Source organism: Podarcis tiliguerta (assembly GCF_965153285.1).
Source record: "Podarcis tiliguerta genome assembly, chromosome: 18".
In the NCBI taxonomy this organism is placed as follows: Eukaryota; Metazoa; Chordata; class Lepidosauria; order Squamata; family Lacertidae; genus Podarcis; species Podarcis tiliguerta.
In genome coordinates this window covers 7,449,130-7,468,303 of record NC_139551.1, presented here as the reverse complement: position 1 = coordinate 7,468,303, position 19,174 = coordinate 7,449,130, and the positions used below count along the sequence as shown (strand labels likewise).

At 47.6% G+C, this 19,174-nt stretch overlaps 1 protein-coding gene across 2 annotated transcripts; it reads left to right on the top strand.

Annotated features, from left to right (window-relative positions):
- Positions 1-1,082: 1,082 nt before the first annotated feature.
- LOC310668546 (uncharacterized protein) lies at positions 1,083-16,485 on the top strand. 2 transcript variants are annotated; one of them, XM_083421943.1, is made up of 5 exons: positions 1,090-1,328; positions 6,897-7,331; positions 11,471-11,530; positions 14,748-14,890; positions 15,644-16,485. In XM_083421943.1, exons 1-4 carry the CDS (start codon positions 1,274-1,276, stop codon positions 14,870-14,872), a joined length of 675 nt encoding a protein of 224 aa, XP_083278069.1. In that variant the 5' UTR covers positions 1,090-1,273; the 3' UTR covers positions 14,873-14,890; positions 15,644-16,485. The 2 variants fall into 2 exon arrangements, with proteins under 2 accessions (XP_083278070.1, XP_083278069.1); XM_083421944.1 differs by lacking the exon at positions 11,471-11,530 and having other exon boundaries at positions 1,083-1,328; positions 15,644-15,798.
- Positions 16,486-19,174: the final 2,689 nt, after the last annotated feature.

The window sequence follows — 19,174 nt, the reverse complement described above, 5'->3', positions numbered from 1 at the left end:
TTCTGGTGCTGGAGGAGACTCTTGAGAGTCCCATGGACTGCAAGAAGATCCAACCTCTCCATTCTGAAGGAAATCAGCCCTGAGTGCTCACTGGAAGGACAGATCCTGAAGCTGAGGCTCCAAGACTTTGGCCACCTCATGAGAAGACTCCCTGGAAAAGACCCTGATGTTGGGAAAGATGGAGGGCGCAAGGAGAAGGGGGGGACAGAGGATGAGATGGTGGAACAGTGTTCTCGAAGCGACCAGCATGAGTTTGACCAAACTGCAGGAGGCAGTGGAAGACAGGAGTGCCTGGCGTGCTCTGGTCCAGGGGGTCACGAAGAGTCGCACACAACTAAACAACTAAGCAACAACAACAACAAACTTGCTGAGAGTGAAAGAGGAGAGCGCAAAATATGGTCTGAAGCTCAACATCAAAAAAACTAAGATCATGGCCACTGGTCCCATCACCTCCTGGCAAATAGAAGGGGGAGAAATGGAGGCAGTGAAAGATTTTACTTTCTTGGGCTCCATGATCACTGCAGATGGGGACAGCAGCCACGAAATTAAAAGACACCTGCTTCTTGGGAGAAAAGCAATGACAAACCTAGACAGCATCTTAAAAAGCAGAGACATCACCTTGACAACAAAGGTCCGTATAGTCAAAGCTATGGTTTTCCCTGTAGTGATGTATGGAAGTGAGAGCTGGACCCTAAAGAAGGCTGATCGCCGAAGAATGGATGCTTTTGAATTTTGGTGCTGGAGGAGACTCTTGAGAGTCCCATGGACTGCAAGAAGATCAAACCTCTCCATTCTGAAGGAAATCAGCCCTGAGTGCTCACTGGAAGGACAGATCCTGAAGCTGAGGCTCCAAAACGTTGGCCACCTCAGGAGAAGAGAAGACTCCCTGGAAAAGACCCTGATGCTGGGAAAGATGGAGAAGGAGAAGGGGACGACGGAGGAAGAGATGGTGGGACAGTGTTCTTGAAGCTACTAACATGAGTTTGACCAAACTGCGGGAGGCAGTGGAAGACAGGAGTGCCTGGCGTGCTCTGGTCCAGGGGGTCGCGAAGAGTCGGACACGACTCAACAACAACAACAAGAACATCTCCCCATGGCATTGTCCCTGCGCGAAGGGGCTGACGGGAAATGTAGTTTTAGCCGCTCCCTCTGGGTCCACCGTGCGCATGCGCGAGAAGGCGGAGCGAGCTGACCCGCCTGGGTGACGTCACTCCCCACGCGGTATTTCTATCCCCCGGCGGACTCCAATGCAGGCGCAGAGGACGCTCTCGGCATGGAGCGGGCGCTGCTCTTCTCGCTCTTCCTAACAGCCGCCGCTATAGACGCAGGTGAGCACAACCCGCGCATGCGCCAGGAGCCCCTTTCTGGGCAGGAATGCCGGCACACGCGGCGGGGGGGGGGGCTCCACTCAGGTCACGCCCACCTCCACCGCCGGCGCCGATTGGCCAGGCGCGCCTGGGCTGTCGGAAAGGCGCCGATTGGACGCTCGCTTAGGCCCGCCCCCGCCCCCTGTGACCCCGACCTGTTATTGGTGGCGGGGTGGTGGGCGGGGCCTCGCGGGGGTTGCCATGGAGACGGGGCCTTTAGGCTGAGGAGAGAAATAAAGAAGAATAAAGCGTGTTAATACATAGAAATTATAATTCTGTAATTTTGGGCCACGTGATATGTGTTTATAGCCCGCCCTCCCTCCATGGGTGGTGTAACTTTTCCTGCTTCTGCCCCATTTCCCGCCCCTCACAACAACCCTGTCAAGTAGGCCACATATTATTATTATTATTATTATTATATATATATATATATATATATATATATATATATATATATATATATATATATATATATAATATATTATTTGTATATATTTTTATATATTCTTTTATTGTTGATTTTTTATAAAATATTAAGATTTTCAGAACATTACAAAAAGAAAAAAGAAAAAAAGGAAAATACAAAAATAAAAGACAATTAAAAACAATTCAGTCTTTCATAACTTATCTTGCATTTGCTTGTTTCCCGGACCTCCTCTCACCTCCCTTTTTTGTATTCCAGTTCAGTTTATTTATTCAGCAAATCCTTTCCCTCTTTACTTTTATCCTTATCTTTGACCTTAATATATCGTAACTTTGAATTTTCACCTGTTAACAGTCCGTTTTTACATATTCCTTCATAACATTATTACTAAAAACCACTTAACCTCAATCCAACATCATTCTAACATTCATTAATTTTGCAAGATTTCTGTAAGTAGTCTTAAAACTTCTTCCAATCTTCTTCCACCGACTCTTCTCCCTGGTCTCGGATTCTGTATTATTTTATTGTTGTTAGCTGCCCTGAGCCCGGCTTCGGCTGGGGAGGGCGGGATATAAATAAATTATTATTATTATTATTATTATTATTATTATTATTATTAAGCTGGTAAAGCCACAGTCAGCTTCATGGATGAATGGAGAACAGAACTCCCACCTTCAGGGGCCTATCCAGCTTAAGTTCTACCAAGAGGAGAACTTATGGTCACACGCCAATATCTTCCATCAATTTCAGCGAGAGTAGGAGCGAAGCTAGATGCATTTCCAAAGCATTAATCATTAAGCTATACAGGCAGTAATTGGGCACATATGCATCGTAAAACTTATAGCACATGGCTCCCGCCCCCCAAAAAAATTACCCTGGGAACTGTAGTTCGAGGTACTGGGAATTGTAATTCACCCGTTTTGAAGGTGCTATAAATCCTGGGAGTCTTTGGGTTGAAGCTGCATGCTTCAAATGTTGTCTGAGGAAAATTGCAGCCAGTCTTTTGAATTTGTTGTTGAGTCGTTTAGCTGTGTCCGTCACTTGGTGACCCCCTGGACCAGAGCACGCCAGGCACTCCTGTCTTCCACTGCCTCCCGCAGTTTGGTCAAACTCATGCTGGTCGCTTCGAGAACACTGTCCCACCATCTCGTCCTCTGTCATTCCCTTCTCCTTGTGTCCTCCATCTTTCCCAACATCAGGGTCTTTTCCAGGGAGTCTTCTCTTCTCATGAGGTGGCCAAAGTCTTGGAGCCTCAGCTTCAGGATCTGTCCTTCCAGGGAGCACTCAGGGCTGATTTCCTTCAGAATGGATATGATTTTCTTGCAGTCCATGGGACTCTCAAGAATCTCCTCCAGCACCAGAATTCAAAAGCATCCATTCGGCGATCAGCCTTCTTTATGGCCCAGCTCTCACCTCCGTACATCACTACTGGGATAACCATAGCTTTAACTATACGGACCTTTGTTGGCAAGGTGATGTCTCTGCTTTTTAAGATGCTGTCTAGGTTTGTCATTGCTTTTCTCCCAAGAAGCAGGCGTCTTTTAATTTCGTGACTGCTGTCACCATCTGCAGTGATCATGGAGCCCAAGAAAGTAAAATCTCTCACTGCCTCCATTTCTTCCCCTTCTGTTTGCCAGGAGGTGATGGGACCAGTGGCCATGATCTTAGTTTTTTTGATGTTGAGCTTCAGACCATATTATCCTTTGTGGCGAAGGGGCTTGAATAACTCAGAGAAGCTATGAGCTATGCAGGGCCACCCAAGATGGACAGGTCATAGTGTTGAGTTTTGACCGAACATGATCCACCTGGAGCAGGAACCAGCAAGCCACTCCAGTATCCCTGCCAAGAAAACTCCATGGACACAGACAACAGGCACACATCAATATTTTCCATTAATTTCAGTGAGAGTAGGACTGAAGCTAGATGCATCCTTAAGCATTAACCATCAAGCTATAGAGGCAATAATTGGGCACATCCACATCGTACATCTTATAGCACATGGCTTCCCCCCAAATTATTTATTTTTTACCCTGCTGTAGTTCACCTTTCAAGGTACTGGGAATTATAGTTCACCCTTTTTGGAGGTGCTATAGATCCTGGGAGTCTTTGAGTTGAAGCTGCGTGCTTCAAATGCTGTCTGAGCAAACTTGCAGCCAGTCTTTTGAATTTAATGAATGCAATTATCCCTCAAGGCCGAATAAACGATTCTTCTCTGTTCTTTGGCACAACTGATTAGGCTTAGCAAGAGTGATTTGGCTCAAGGTCACTCAGCAAGTTTCATGGCCAAGTGTTGATTTTTAAAAAAAAATGTATTTGTATTAAAGATTTTCCTGATTTACAAAGGTATGTGCAATGTCTCTCTCTCGTATTTTTATAACACATTTTTTTTTTACAAATCGGCTTCATTTGTTGAGACGTTAGGAAGAATAGGGGGAAAGAGGGGGGAGCCAAGTATAGATTTGAACCCAGGTCTTACGTCTCCTTAGGCTAGGTCCTATGTTACACCTGCTCAGAGTCCATTTTATCTGAAATTGTAACAATTGGAAGGGACCCCAAGGGTCATCTAGTCCAACCCCCTGCAATGCAGGAATCCATGTTAGTTATGTCTATCAATGGGTCTACTCAGACTGGGAATTACTGGGTACAACCCACCTGACAACACCCATCCCCACCCTCGGTGTATTCATACATACATAAGGGTGGTTCGGGGACGCGGGTGGCGCTGTGGGTTCAAGCCTCAGCGCCTAGGGCTTGCCGATCGAAAGGTCGGCGGTTCGAATCCCCGCGGCGGGGTGCGCTCCCGCTGTTCGGTCCCAGCGCCTGCCAACCTAGCAGTTCGAAAGCACCTCCGGGTGCAAGTAGATAAATAGGGACCGCTTACTAGCGGGAAGGTAAACGGCGTTTCCGTGTGCGGCTCTGGCTCGCCAGAGCAGCGATGTCACGCTGGCCACGTGACCCGGAAGTGTCTTCGGACAGCGCTGGCCCCCGGCCTCTTGAGTGAGATGGGCGCACAACCCTAGAGTCTCAAGACTGGTTCGTACGGGCAGAGGTACCTTTACCTTTACCTTTTAAGGGTGGTTCACTGCTTGCTTGCTGGTTCACTCTCCTGACCCTTCCCTGTTCATTGGCATCATTTACTGATATTTCTTGTCCTGCCAAAAAAAAAAAATATTTGGCACTTAAACCACAACCTTGCTATTTCTTCATTCTTGTGATATTTCAGAGCTTATTTTTATTTCTGCGCAGCTAAAGCCCTCTATTCAAACCCAGTTCCAATAAAAATCCCACCTAGGGATACTGAACATATAACCTTTATTATGCTCAAACAAAAAAACACCCCCGCTGCTCCTGTTATGAATGAATGTGCAGCCAAAGTCCTCTATTAAAATTCTGTTCCGATAAGAAAATTCCAAGAAGGGGTGTTGGAAAAAATAATCCTAATTGTACCCAGGAAAAAAAAACCACCCCAACCCCACTGTGGTTGAAACTTTTGTCCAGTTCTAATAACATGTGATATTTTTTCTTTGCCCATAAAAATAAGTTCCAGAGAGTGGCAGCATGAGAACAGTTCTACGAGTTCCCTATATGTTAGCCAACTGTCTTTCATATTATTTCTATGCATGGTTGATGACTCTATAGGCGATAGTCACCAGGGAGCTTTGGCTGTTACTATTGTTTTATTTCTTTCCCAAACTTCAAATAGGGCCTTTCTCACCAAATGATTAGTAAAGCCTCTTATGTGCTTTTATTTTATCACGACCCAGGGCCTTTTCAGTGGTGGCTCCCCATTTGTGGAACGCTGTCCCCAGGGAGGCTTCCCTAGTGCCATCATTACATAACTTTAGGTTTTAAGCCAAAACATTTCTTTTTTGCCAGGCCTTTGTGTCGCCTCGATTGGGTGAAATATTGCCATTCTTTACCTTTTTTGTTTTACTTTGTGTGGGTGTTTCCCCCACTTTTATGCCAGCTTCAAGATACGTTCATTTATATGTCATAAGGTAAAGGGACCCCTGACCATTAGGTCCAGTTGTGTCCGACTCTGGGGTTGCGGCGCTCATCTCGCTTTACTGGCCAAGGGAGCCGGCGTACAGCTTCTGGGTCAAGTGGCCAGCAGAACAAAGCAACCAGAGCAGCGCACGGAAACGCTGTTTACCTTCCCGCCAGAGCGGTACCTATTTATCTACTTGCACTTTGACGTGCTTTCGAACTGCTAGGTGGGCAGGAGCAGGGACCGAGCAACGGGAGCTCACCCCGTCGTGGGGATTCGAACAGCCGACCTTCTGATCGGCAAGTCCTAAGCTCTGTGGTTTAATCCACAGCGCCACCCGTGTCCCTTTTTATATGTCATAAGTCGCCTCAAATTACTTTAGTGTGACCCATTTATTTATTTATTTATTTCATAAAAACTTGCACGCCACTTGATAAGTTTTTTTTTTTTAAGGATTGCAAAAAAGGTAAGATCAGGAAGGTTTTACAATATATTAAAACATAACAAGAAGCTTAAAATGCTGAAGCAGCTTGAAATGCACACCAGCTTTTCTAAGTGGCTGAACTAAACAAGGACGTTCTTAGCAGGCGCTGAGAAAAATGCAGTGATCTCAAGCAGGCTTTTGAGTGTTTGTAAATGCTGCCTAAGGACCCGGGTGGCACTGTGGGTTAAACCACAAAGCCTAGGACTTGCTGATCAGAAGTTTGGCGGTTCGAATCCCCACGACGGGGTGAGCTCCCGTTGCTCGGTCCCAGCTCCTGCCAACCTAGCAGTTCGAAAGCACGTCAAAATGCAAGTAGATAAATAGGTACCACTCCGGTGGGAAGGTAAACGGCGTTTCCGTGCGCTGCTCTGGTTCGCCAGAAGTGGCTTAGTCCTGCTGGCCACATGACCCGGAAGCTGGACGCCGGCTCCCTCGGCCAGTAAAGCGAGATGAGCGCCGCAACCCCAGAGTCGGCCACAACTGGACCTAATGGACCTTTACCTTTTTAAATCCTGCCTCTTTCATAGCTGAGCTGCTGGAGTTGCTCCGATGTTCTTGGCCATCCTTTTGGGTCTCCCAAATGACTCTCTTGTGTGTTTGTTTGTTTGTGTGTCTCTCCCTTTCACAATTCAGAACGTTTCCTTTGCACCCTCGGGAATTTCCGGTGCGAAGACGGCGGCCAGGTTCCGCTGTGCCAGCGGTGCGACGAGAAGCGGGACTGCGGCGACGGCAGCGACGAGAGAGGCTGTCGAGCCGCCAACGTCTCGTGCGGACCCCGCGGGAGGCGATGCGGCAGCGACGGCCCTTGCCTGCCCTTGGAGAGGATCTGTGACGGCCACGGCGATTGCCCAGACAATTCCGACGAGTCCTTAGACGCCTGCGGGCATCGGGTCGACACGACTTCGCCAGCCTGCCCGAAGGACGAGTTTCAATGCGAACCGGGGGCAGAGTGCTTCCCCCTGGCGTTTGTGTGCGATGGCCATTCTGATTGTCCGGACGAGAGGGATGAACGAGGCTGCCTTCTGGACTTACCAACGGTTTCGGTAACGCCACCAGCTACCCAGACAGGTAAGCTGTGCATCAATCTGCTTTAGGGGGCAAACAGGTATCCTGGCAACCATCTCTACCGTAACCCCCTCCTTTAGCTGAAATGCCTTTGCTTCCTCCCCTTTGTCTCTGCTTGCTTCACGTTCAAAGGGTTTTTTTAAATATAAAGTTGTCCTTGACTCCCCCAACACCACCCCAAATTACAGTGGTGCCTCGCAAGACGAAAAGAATCCGTTCCGTGAATCTCTTCGTCTAGCGGTTTTTTCGTTTTGCGAAGCAAGCCCATTAGCGGATTAGCGCTATTAGCGGCTATTAAAGGCTTAAGGGATTAGCGGATTAGCTGCTAAAAGGCTATTAGCAGCTTAGTGCCTTAGAAAAAGGGGGTGGGGAGCGGAAAAAAAACCCCAGGAATCGCAAGACATTGTCGTCTTGCGAAGCAAGCCCATAGAGAACTTCGTCCTGCGAAGCACCTCCAAAATGGAAAACCCTTTCGTCTAGCGGGTTTTTCGTCTTGCGAGGCATTCGTCTTGTGGGGCACCACTGTATAAAGTTGTCCTTGACTCCCCCAGCACCACCCCAAATTATTTGGAATGTAGTGGAAATATTGCTGTACAGTGGTACCTTGGTTCTTGAACTTAATCCGTTCCAGGAGTCCGTTCAACTCCTGAAACCGTTCGAAAACCAAGGCACGGCTTCTGATTGGCTGCAGGAGCTTCCTGTGCTTAATTGGAAGCCGCGTCAGACATTCGGCTTCCGAAAAATATTAGTATTGGCACCATAAAAGTGTCCTAAATAAGAAGCACCATTGTGTTGTGGAGTCATCTTATTAAATATAAAGTTTGGTAAGGGAAGTACACTCTGCACATGGCCATGCACTGAATTTCTGAGACCCACAGTTCCTAATGATTATTATCACTATGCATCATCAGCTTCTAGGGCCTTTACTCCCCACCCGCACAGAAGTTTATTTATCCGTGTTATTTATTCACGAAATCTGTACGCTGCTTGATTGTAAAAGAAAACATAAACCTCAAAGCGGTTTGCAGAGAAATAGAACCGTAAAACCAAGAAAAAGGTGCAATGCATTAAAACATAAAAAGGGACCCCTGACCATTAGGTCCAGTCGTGGCTGACTTTGGGGTTGCGGCGCTCATCTCGCTTTACTGGCCCAGGGAGCCGGCGTACAGCTTCCGGGTCATGTGGCCAGCATGACTACACCGCTTCTGGCGAACCAGAGCAGCACATAGAAACACCGTTTACCTTCCCACTGGAGCGGTACCTATTTATCTACTTGTGCTGGTGTGCTTTCGAACTGCTAGGTTGGCAGGAGCAGGGACCGAGCAGTGGGAGCTCACCCCGTCGCAGGGATTCGAACTGCCGACCTTCTGATCGGCAAGTCCTAAGCTCTGTGGTTTAACCCACAGCGCCACCCGCGTCCCATTAAAACAGTTAAAACATGAAAACAGATTTCAATACAAAACCAGCTTTTTTTGACGCTTGAAATGGAGTGGAATCTCCTGGAATAAGTTGTGGCTGGCTGGCACCCTGAACCTGAATTGCTCCACGCCACAAAATGCTCTCGCAGACCCTGCTTAGCCTTGTTTTAGGTAAAGGTAAAGGTACCCCTGCCCGTACGGGCCAGTCTTGCCAGACTCTAGGGTTGTGCACCCATCTCACTCTATAGGCCGGGGGCTAGCGCTGTCCGGAGACACTTCCGGGTCACGTGGCCAGTGTGACATCGCTGCTCTGGTGAGCCAGAGCCGCACACGGAAATGCCGTTTACCTTCCCGCTAGTAAGCGGTCCCTATTTATCTACTTGCACCCGGGGGTGCTTTCGAACTGCTAGGTTGGCAGGTGCTAGGACCGAACGACAGGAACGCACCCCGCCGCGGGGATTCGAACCGCCGACCAAGCGATCGGCAAGTCCTAGGTGCTGAGGTTTTACCCACAGCGCCACCCGCGTCCCACAGCCTTGTTTTACAGGTGCTATAAAACTGCAGCTTGTGTTGGGTGCAGTATGCTGGTATTGCTATTGCTGCTGTCGCTGCCAATTTTTGATGAGACCTTTTATTGTCTGCAGTGCTCCTGTGTTGCCCGGGAGCCCTTTCCATTTATCTCCCTGCCTTGCCTCTGCCAAAAGGGAATGACCGCCACACCTTCTTTCCTGGCATAATTCTCCCTGGAGTTTCAAGGAAAGGGGTGTGGGCAGCTCTGTCTTTTGCATACATGCCGCCAGGGTGCAAAGATCCACCCAGCGCCCCCAAATTCATCTTAGCCCCCAAATTAACTTTTATTATGCTTATGTCAGACACAACACTTACGCCTTATCTCTTGTTTACGAAAGAAGGGAGGAAGAAGAAACGAACTTTTTTATTTGCTCATTTATTTACAATACAGTGGTACCTCGGGTTAAGTACAGTGGTGCCCCGCAAGACGGAAAACCCGCTAGACAAAAGGGTTTTCCGTTTTGGAGGTGCTTCGCAAAACGGATTTCCTATGGGCTTGCTTCGCAAGACGAAAATGTCTTGCGATTTCCTGCAATTTTTTTTCGCTCCCCACCCCCTTTTTCTAAGGCACTAAGCTGCTAATAGCCTTTTAGCAGCTAATCCGCTAATCCCTTAAACCTTTAATAGCCGCTAATAGCGCTAATCCGCTAATAGGGTTGCTTCGCAAGACGAAAAAAACGCTAGACGAAGAGACTCACGGAACGGATTCTTTTTGTCTTGCGAGGCACAGCTGTACTTAATTCGTTCCGGAGGTCCGTACTTAACCTGAAACTATTCTTAACCTGAAGCACCACTTTAGCTAATGGGGCCTCCCGCTGCCGCCGGAGCACAATTTCTGTTCTCATCCTGAAGCAGAGTTCTTAACCCGCGGTAATATTTCTGGGTTAGCAGAGTCTGTAACCTATAATTATCTTAACACATTCTAACCTTATTTTACCTGTAATATTCTATTAATCTATTTATACTCAAATCGTTATAACATTTCTACTAAAGCCATATAACTTCATTCCACCATTCTTTTAACATTCATTAATTTTGCAGTATTCCTGTAGATAATCTTTAAACTTTTTCCAGTCTTCTTCCACCAACTCCACTCCCTGGTCTCGGATTCTGCCAGTCATTTCCGCCAATTCCATGTAGTCCATCAAAGGAGAAAATCAGTCGTGTCAAAGGGGCCGCTGACTCCACTGCCACATAGAAGCATAGCATAGCAGTTACAATACGTGACATAATATTTTGATGTAAGAATTAGTTTCGCGTGCACGGCGCCGTTGTGAATGACAAGCGTCACCACCGGCGCAGCGCGTCTTCGGTAATTGAGCACACAAAGTCAGAAGTCCTTTAGTGAAACGGTAGGTATACATTTCGGTAACACCTAGGTGTATATGTATTTTGTTTTTCTAGCTCATTCAAACTTATTTATTATTTCATAACAGGTAGATAGCTAAGGGGACGGGGATGGCGCTGTGGGTTAAACCACAGAACCTAGGACTTGCCGATCAGAAGGTCGGCAGTTCGAATCCCAGTGACGGGGTGAGCTCCCGTCGTTCGGTCCCAGCTCCTGCCCACCTAGCAGTTCGAAAGCACCCTTAAGTGCAAGTAGATAAATAGGTACCGCTTTATAACGGGAAGGTAAACGGCGTTTCCGTGTGCTGCTCTGGTGCCGGTTCGCCAGAGCAGCAATGTCACGCTGGCCACGTGACCCGGAAGTGTCTGCGGACAGCGCTGGCTCCCGGCCTTTAGAGTGAGATGAGCGCACAGCCCTAGAGTCTGTCAAGACTGGCCTGTACGGGCAGAGGTACCTTTACCTTTACCTTTTAGATAGCTAAGGGGACGGGGGTGGCGCTGTGGGTTAAACCACAGAACCTAGGACTTGCCGAACGGAAGGTCGGCAGTTCGAATCCCCGCAATGACGGGGTGAGCTCCCGTTGCTCGGTCCCAGCTCCTGCCAACCTAGCAGTTCGAAAGCACACCGGTGCAAGTAGATAAATAGGTACCACTGTATTAGAAGCTTAGAAGTTGGAGGGTCCTATTTGGGGTCTTGAAACCCACGTTGAAACCCCGTCTTGCAACATGAGACTCAATCTTATTTTTAAAAAATTAACCTGCATATGGTGTGTTTTTCCCCTTCCCCTTCTTGCCTGCCTTTCTAAGATGGCGTGCCTGTCCCTGGAAGTGTGATGCCTGCGGATTTGGTGGTTCTTTCCATCATCGGTGAGTCGTAATGGCAAAAGCACCATCTGCCTGGTGTTTAATAGTGTTTTTTAAATAAAGTTTTTTATTGATACAACAAGAAAAAAGAAAAAAAAAACCACAAATACCAAATTGCACACGAGAATAACCATAGACACATAATTTTCTTAGCAAACAATAAAACAGCTATTGGTCTTAACACTAAAGACCCAACCTCCCGTCTATTCCATATTTCAAATTCATGTTACTTATTGCCAATATACACTTTTATCATAATTAAACTTATTAATAAATCTAATTTCTTATATCTACCTTGCAACTATTACTGAAGTTCCTCGAATGCTGCAACAGAATTTAAACTACTACATTTATTTTTCAGATATTCTTTTGAAAACCTCCCATTTTGAAACAAATTCCTGTTTTGATATAGTCTTTATTTTTTCTGATAAACCATCTAATTCGGCATATTCTGTCAGCTTTCGGATCCAATCTTGTATAGAGGGGGTTTCATTACTCTTCCATTTTGCTGCAATCAAAAGCTGCCGCCGTCGCGTATAACAAGATACCCTTCCAATAGTGAGCCATTTCTTATTGAACCCTAAGCCGGTCAGATTTGGCCCACCAGGTCATTTCCCCAAAACTACGCCCACTATCGTCCCACCTGCAGGTTGCTGGCTGCTGCTGAAAACATGATTGAACCCTGCAGCTTCACCCGTCTTTCAACTTTCACCAATCCTGATCGATATTGGGCCTGCAGAGCCAAATACCGTATTTTTCCGTGTATAAGACGCCCCCGTGTATAAGACTCCCTCCTATTTTGGGAGGACTCCAAATTAAGAAAACACCCCTCAACGCTCCCCGTGTATAAAACGAGCCCCAATTTTAAACCTAACTTTTGGGTTAAAAAAACCTAGTCCTCTACACGGAAAAATACGGTAGGTTTCCCAGCCCTGCTCAGTGCCAAAGGAGGCTAACCATTTTTGACTTGGCGGGGCTGGTGTCATCTCCATCGGTTCATTTTATTTATTTATTTATTTATTTATTTTTAATTATAAATTTTATTAGTATTTTCTACACAACAACAACACAAAAAATATTGAAAAATAACAATACCTGTACACAAAGCACAAAAACCGACATTAAAAAAAACCCCAACAAATCCATATCTTACAAGTTAATAATATAAACACTAAAGAGAAAAACAAACATTGACTTCCACCAATCCCACAGCCCCTCCTTTACCTCTCATTGTGTCTTCCTGTTTTCCTGATCATCTCTATCCTAGCATCCAGATATAAATCCCTCTTATCCTTTCCCATCACAAGGTTATTCCAGACTCAGCCAGATTTCTGTCCTCGAACCTTGGCTTTTAAGGTATTCATTTAGACACTCCCGTTCCTTTTTCGCTTCAGTTTTTTGTTTTTCTCTTACTATATCTGTCAGTTTGGCTAATTCTACATATTCTGTCATCTCCATCATTGAGTAGCCAGTGTGGTGTAGTGGTTAAGAGCGGTAGTCTCGTAATCTGGTGAACCGGGTTCGCTTCCCTGCTCCTCCACCTGCAGCTGCTGGGTGACCTTGGGCCAGTCACACTTCTCTGAAGTCTCTCAGCCCCACTCACCTCGCAGAGTGTTTGTTGTGGGGGAGGAAGGGAAAGGAGAATGTGAGCCGCTTTGAGACTCCTTAAAGGGAGTGAAAGGCGGGGTATCAAATCCAAACTCTTCTTCTTCTTCTTCTATTCCTATTGGGGCCAAATTGCTGGCACCCTGACTCTGCAGACACTCATTTGCAAACGTACTGGTTGCACACCCACAGAGCAGAAACCGTGTGTCCTGTTTCAGGCAGGGAGAACAGCCATTTCAATACAGTGGTGCCTCGCAAGACGGAAAACCCGCAAGACGAAAGGGTTTTCCGTTTGCAGAGGCGCTTCGCAAGACGAATTTCCCTATGGGCTTGCTTCGCAAGACGAAAATTGATGAAAATTTTGGGGGGGGGGGTTCGCTCCAAAACCCCTTTTTCTGAAGCGCTAAGCTGCTAAAAGCATTTTAGCAGCAAAACCGCTAATCCCTTAAGCCTTAAAAAGCCGTTTTTAGCCCTTAAACTGCCAATAGCGCTACTCCGCTAATGGGCTTGCTTCGCAAGACGAAAAAACCGCAAGACGAAAAGACTCGCGGAACGGATTCTTTTCGTCTTGCGAGGCACCACTGTATTTTATTTGCAGTGATCTTTCCTGCACAGGAAACCATACCTCAGCCGTGGTGATGCAGCTGCCTTTCGGGGGGGGAGCTGTTAAAGGGAGTGGGGTACACCTGGTTGCTTTGCCCCGTCCATACTGATGCTGTGCACATCCACACACAGAAAACTGGGGTGGGGTGGGGGACAGTTGGTCCACCGGGGAAAGCTTTTGTTCGCCACTGCTGCAGTTGCACCTCTACGTGGGGGTCCCTTTGAAGGTGACCCGGAAACTGCAATTAATCCAGAATGCGGCAGCTAGACTGGGGACTGGGAGTGGCCACCGAGACCACATAACACCGGTCCTGAAAGACCTACATTGACTCCCAGTACGTTTCCGAGCACAATTCAAATCGTTGGTGCTGACCTTTAAAGCCCTAAACGGCCTTGGTCCATTATACCTGAAGGAGCATCTCCACCCCCATCGTTCAGCCCGGACGCTGAGGTCCAGCGCCGAGGGCCTTCTGGCGGTTCCCTCATTGCGAGAAGCAAAGCTACAGGGAACCAGGCAGAGGGCCTTCTCGGTAGTGGCACCCGCCCTGTGGAACGCCCTCCCACCAGATGTCAAAGAGAAAAACAACTACCAGATTTTTAGAAGACGTCTGAAGGCAGCCCTGTTTAGGGAAGCTTTGAATGTTTAATGGGTTATTGTATTTTAATATTCCTTTGGAAGCCACCCAGAGTTGGCCCAGAGAATAAATTATTATTATTATTACCGTGGTACCTCGGGTTACATACGCTTCAGGTTACATACGCTTCAGGTTACAGACGCCGCTAACCCAGAAATAGTACCTCGGGTTAAGAACTTTGCTTCAGGATGGGAACAGAAATCGCGTGGCGGCGGCAGGAGGCCCCATTAGCTAAAGTGGTGCTTCAGGTTAAGAACAGTTTCAGGTTAAGAAAAGACCTCCGGAACGAATTAAGTACTTAACCTGAGGTACCACTGTAGTATTATTATTATTGTGGTGGTGGTTGCTGTTATCCCCCTCTCTTCTTCATTCCGTAGCGTTCCTGGCTGTCGTGGTGGCTGCTGTTTTTGCCTCCGCCTGGAGCCGTGCGAAAGCGAGACATCTGGCAAGCTTCAAGTGGGATCACGGTTCAGAGCAGCTGATCGCAAAACAGCAGCCTTGAGAGGCTCCTTCCTTCGAGGTACACCTGAGTTACACATTTGACTCATTTTCCCCCCTCTCTCTTCACCTGCAGGCCAGTGCCCTTATTAAACCTGCTTCTTCCTAGAACCCTCTTCTCAGCTCAGCCAGTAGAGCATGAGACTCTTAATGTATCACAGTGTATCACAGTATTTTAATATTCTTTTGGAAGCCACCCAGAGTGGCTGGGGAAACCCAGCCAGATGGGCGGGGTATAAATAATAAATTATTATTATTATTATTATTATTATTATTATTATTATTATTATTAATCTCAGGGTTGTGGGTTCGAGCCCACGTTGGGCAACAGATTTTTGCATTCCTTGTGGCGCCTTCCAACTCTTCCATCCCGCTGGCTGTCTTGGCTTCCTCTTTAGCCACGCACAACCTCTCCAGCGGGAGAAGCTGCGCGCGGCTTTGTTTTTAGCCGTGGGGCTGGCACCGGGGGAAGCTCGGGCTTCCCCCAACCCCAGCCCCCAGAATAGGCTGCTACCCGCAAGCCTTCAGAGCCCAGCGGGAACTCCCACCGCGCTCCGAAGGCTTGCGGATAGCTGCCTGAAGCCTGGAGAGCGAGAGGGGTTGGTGCGCACCAGGCTTCAGCGAAAGTAGACGCACACACATTTCCCCTTCATTTTTGGAGGGGGAAAAGTGCGTCCTATAGAGCGAAAAATACGGTAGATTTCCCCTCAATTAAGAAATGATTGGTGTTTCATGGATTCCGAGTCTTACCAGTAATTTCATTTATGATCTCCAGAGCTGGCCTGCCTTCGGAAGCGTGGCGTCTGATTCAACACATGCTCTGAGAAGAACGGCCAGCCTTTTAGTCCCTGCCGGGCTCTCTTGCTGCTCACCTTTCAACAGGTGCCTTCAGTCGAGAACTTCAGGTGCACATCCGAGTTAGAAGGTCAATCGCTGGTCCTCGTCATCTCAAAACGTATTTATTTCTGCCCTCTGGCTCCTTGATCTTCCGTGGCAAAGAGCTGCTGAGTTTAGCCACTGCAGCTATGAACAGAGGCTCAAAAGGGTACTGGGAAATGTGGGGCGCGCATTAATAAAAACAGCATTATTATCCAGTAGGCTTTGGTGGAAACTGCATATTTGAATTGCCGTTTTAGGTTCCTCTACATTGGGCAATTTGCCGTTTGGCTAACACCTTTCCCTACATTTTCCCCAGTACACTCGGCTTCTCTTTCCCCACCAATTGTGGCGAAAAGCAGCAGAAGAAAATCGCCATGGCACATTCCTTTGCCATGCTAGTTTTGCACGCAGCAAGCATGTGGCAAAAACGGTTCTTTTAATCATCCCAGGCTCAAGCTGTAATTTCCGGTGCTTTGTTCAGGTCACCTTGCCTCGTGCGAGGACAGTGTTTTCCCTTGCACAAATCTCCATGGCTGCATCTCTTGTGAGAATCAGGCCGGAGAGGGAGGAGCCCAGTTTGCTGTTGGGGATAAAACCCCGTAGGTTGTCCTAAAATATCCCAAAAGGATCTTCTAAAATGTCCAGCTGGAACAACTCCGTTGCTTAAGCGTTTGACACAGAATCAACTCTGGAAACTTGTAAAGGATTAAAAAAAATAACTTTTTGGAGAAAAAATAACTTGGGAGTTTTGGCTTTTATTCTCTTCTTTCTCTCTCCCCACCCTGCCAATACATTTTTTGGTTTTTTTACACTTTAATACAAGAGCTAAACTACATATAAGGGACGCGGGTGGCGCTGTGGGTAAAAGCCTCAGTGCCTAGGGCTTGCCGATCGAAAGGTCGGAGGTTCGAATCCCCGCGGCTGGGTGCGCTCCCGTTGTTCGGTCCCAGCGCCTGCCAACCTAGCAGTTCGAAAGCACCCCCGGGTGCAAGTAGATAAATAGGGACCGCTTACTAGCGGGAAGGTAAACGGTGTTTCCGTGTGCGGCTCTGGCTCGCCAGAGCAGCGATGTCACGCTGGCCACGTGACCCGGAAGTGTCTCCAGACAGCGCTGGCCCCCGGCCTCTTGAGTGAGATGGGCGCACAACCCTAGAGTCTGTCAAGACTGGCCCGTACGGGCAGGGGTACCTTTACCTTTACCTTTTTTAAACTACATATAACTACAGTAACTTGCCCTGGGATGTATTACTAAGTTTCATATGTAGGTACATAGTACACAAGGAATACAGTGGCTGGGGAAACTCAGCCAGATGGGCGGGGTATAAATAATAAATTATTATTATTATTATTATTATTATTCCCTTCTTCTCTTTCCGTGGTTCATTTTGCATACCATAAATCCCTGCATATTTTACATCGGGGTCTGCAAAGTTTTTGTGGCTTGGGCCCGTTCACTGTCCCACAGACGCCGCGGTGGGCCGGAGCGCACGCATGCGCAAGAGCCATTTTCGGTGCTCCTTCCGGCACGGAGGAGGCGCGCACAGCTTCCCATTGGCTGCAGGAGCTTCCTGCATTGCAGGGGGTTGGACTGGATGACCCTTGGGTTCCCTTCCAACTCTATGGTACTGGAAGTCGCACATAACTATAACAAAGGCGGCATTTTTTCATCTCCACCAAGCTAAGCAGTTGGCTCCTTACCTCTCTCGCCCTGACCTAGCCACTGTGATCCACGCGACGGTCACCTCCAGACTGGATTATTGTAACTCGCTCTACGTGGGGCTGCCCTTGAGACTGACCCAGAAACTCCAGCGGGTGCAGAATGCTGCAGCCAGACTCCTTACGGGGTCTTCGCTGTGAGATCACATTCACCTGGTGCTATACCAGCTGCACTGGCTCCCGGTGGAGTACAGGATCAGGTTTAAGGTGCTGGTTTTAACCTTTAAAGCCCTTCACAGCCTAGGACCCTCGTACCAACGGGACTGCCTCTCCTGGTATGTCCCACAGAATAACTTACGGTCTTCAAACAAAAACATCTTGGAGATCCTGGGCCACAGGGAGGTTAGGCTGGCCTCAGCTAGACCCAGGGCTTTTTCGGCTGTGGCCCCGATCTGGTGGAACGCTCTGTCACAAGAGACTAGGGCCCTGCGGGACTTGACGTCTTTCCGCAGGGCCTGCAAGACAGAGCTGTTACACCAGGCCTTTGGCCAAGGCACAGCCTGACCCCCTCCTTCGGTAACCCTCACAGAACTCTAGCCCAATAGTTGCCATCAATTTGATTTGAATTAATTTTAGAAAGAAATGATTTTAGAATGTTGTATTATTTTATTGATGTTAGCCGCCCTGAGCCTGGCTTTGGCTGGGGAGTGCGGAATATACAGTGGTGCCTCGCAAGACGAAATTAATTCGTTCTGCAAGTTTTTTCATCTTGCGAAGCACTGCTGCGTATTGACGGTTTCCCATAGGAATGCATTGGCGGCTTAAAAAAAAAGGCGCAAGACGTTCCGTCTTGCGAAGCAAGCCCACAGGGGAATAAACTTTATTATTAATATTATTATTATTATTATTATTATTATTATTATTATTATTATTATTAACTATCGTGACTGGTTGTGCAGAACCCTGAAACCTGACAGCTGTCATACTGCTGCCCCTTCCTGGATTGATTGATTGATTGATTGATTGATGGAAGGCAGGCAGGCAGCCGAAGCCTCTGTGCTGTTGAAATCCAACTCCCATGAGCTCCAGCTAGCATAGCGAATGGCCAGGGATACGTTGCATCTAGAGCAGCGGTTCTCAACCTGTGGGTCCCCAGATGTTGTTGGACTACAACTCCCATCATTCCTGAGCTCTGGCCTTGCTAGCTAGGGGTGAGGGGAGTTGTAGTTCATCAACATCTGGGGACCCACAGGTTGAGAAAGGCTGATCTAGAGCATGGGTAGGCAACCTAAGGCCCGGGGGCTGGATCCAGCCCAATCGCCTTCTCAATCCGGCCTGTGGACAGTCCAGGAATCAGCGTGTTTTTACATGAGTGGAATGTGTCCTTTGATTTCAAATGCATCTCTGGGTTATTTGTGGGGCCTGCCTGGTGTTTTTACATGAACAGAATGTGTCCTTTTATTTAAAATGCACCTCTGGGTTATTAGTGGGGCATTGGAATCCGCTCATATATTTTTTTCAAAATATACCGTATTTTTTGCTCTATAAGACTCACTTTTTCCCTCCTAAAAAGTAAGGGGAAATGTGTGTGCGTCTTATGGAGCGAATGCAGGCTGCACAGCTATCCCAGGAGCCAGAACAAGCAAGAGGGATTGCTGCTTTCACTGCGCAGCGATCCCTCTTGCTGTTCTGGCTTCTGAGATTCAGAATATTTTTTTCTTGTTTTCCTCCTCCAAAAACTAGGTGCGTCTTATAGTCTGGTGCGTCTTAT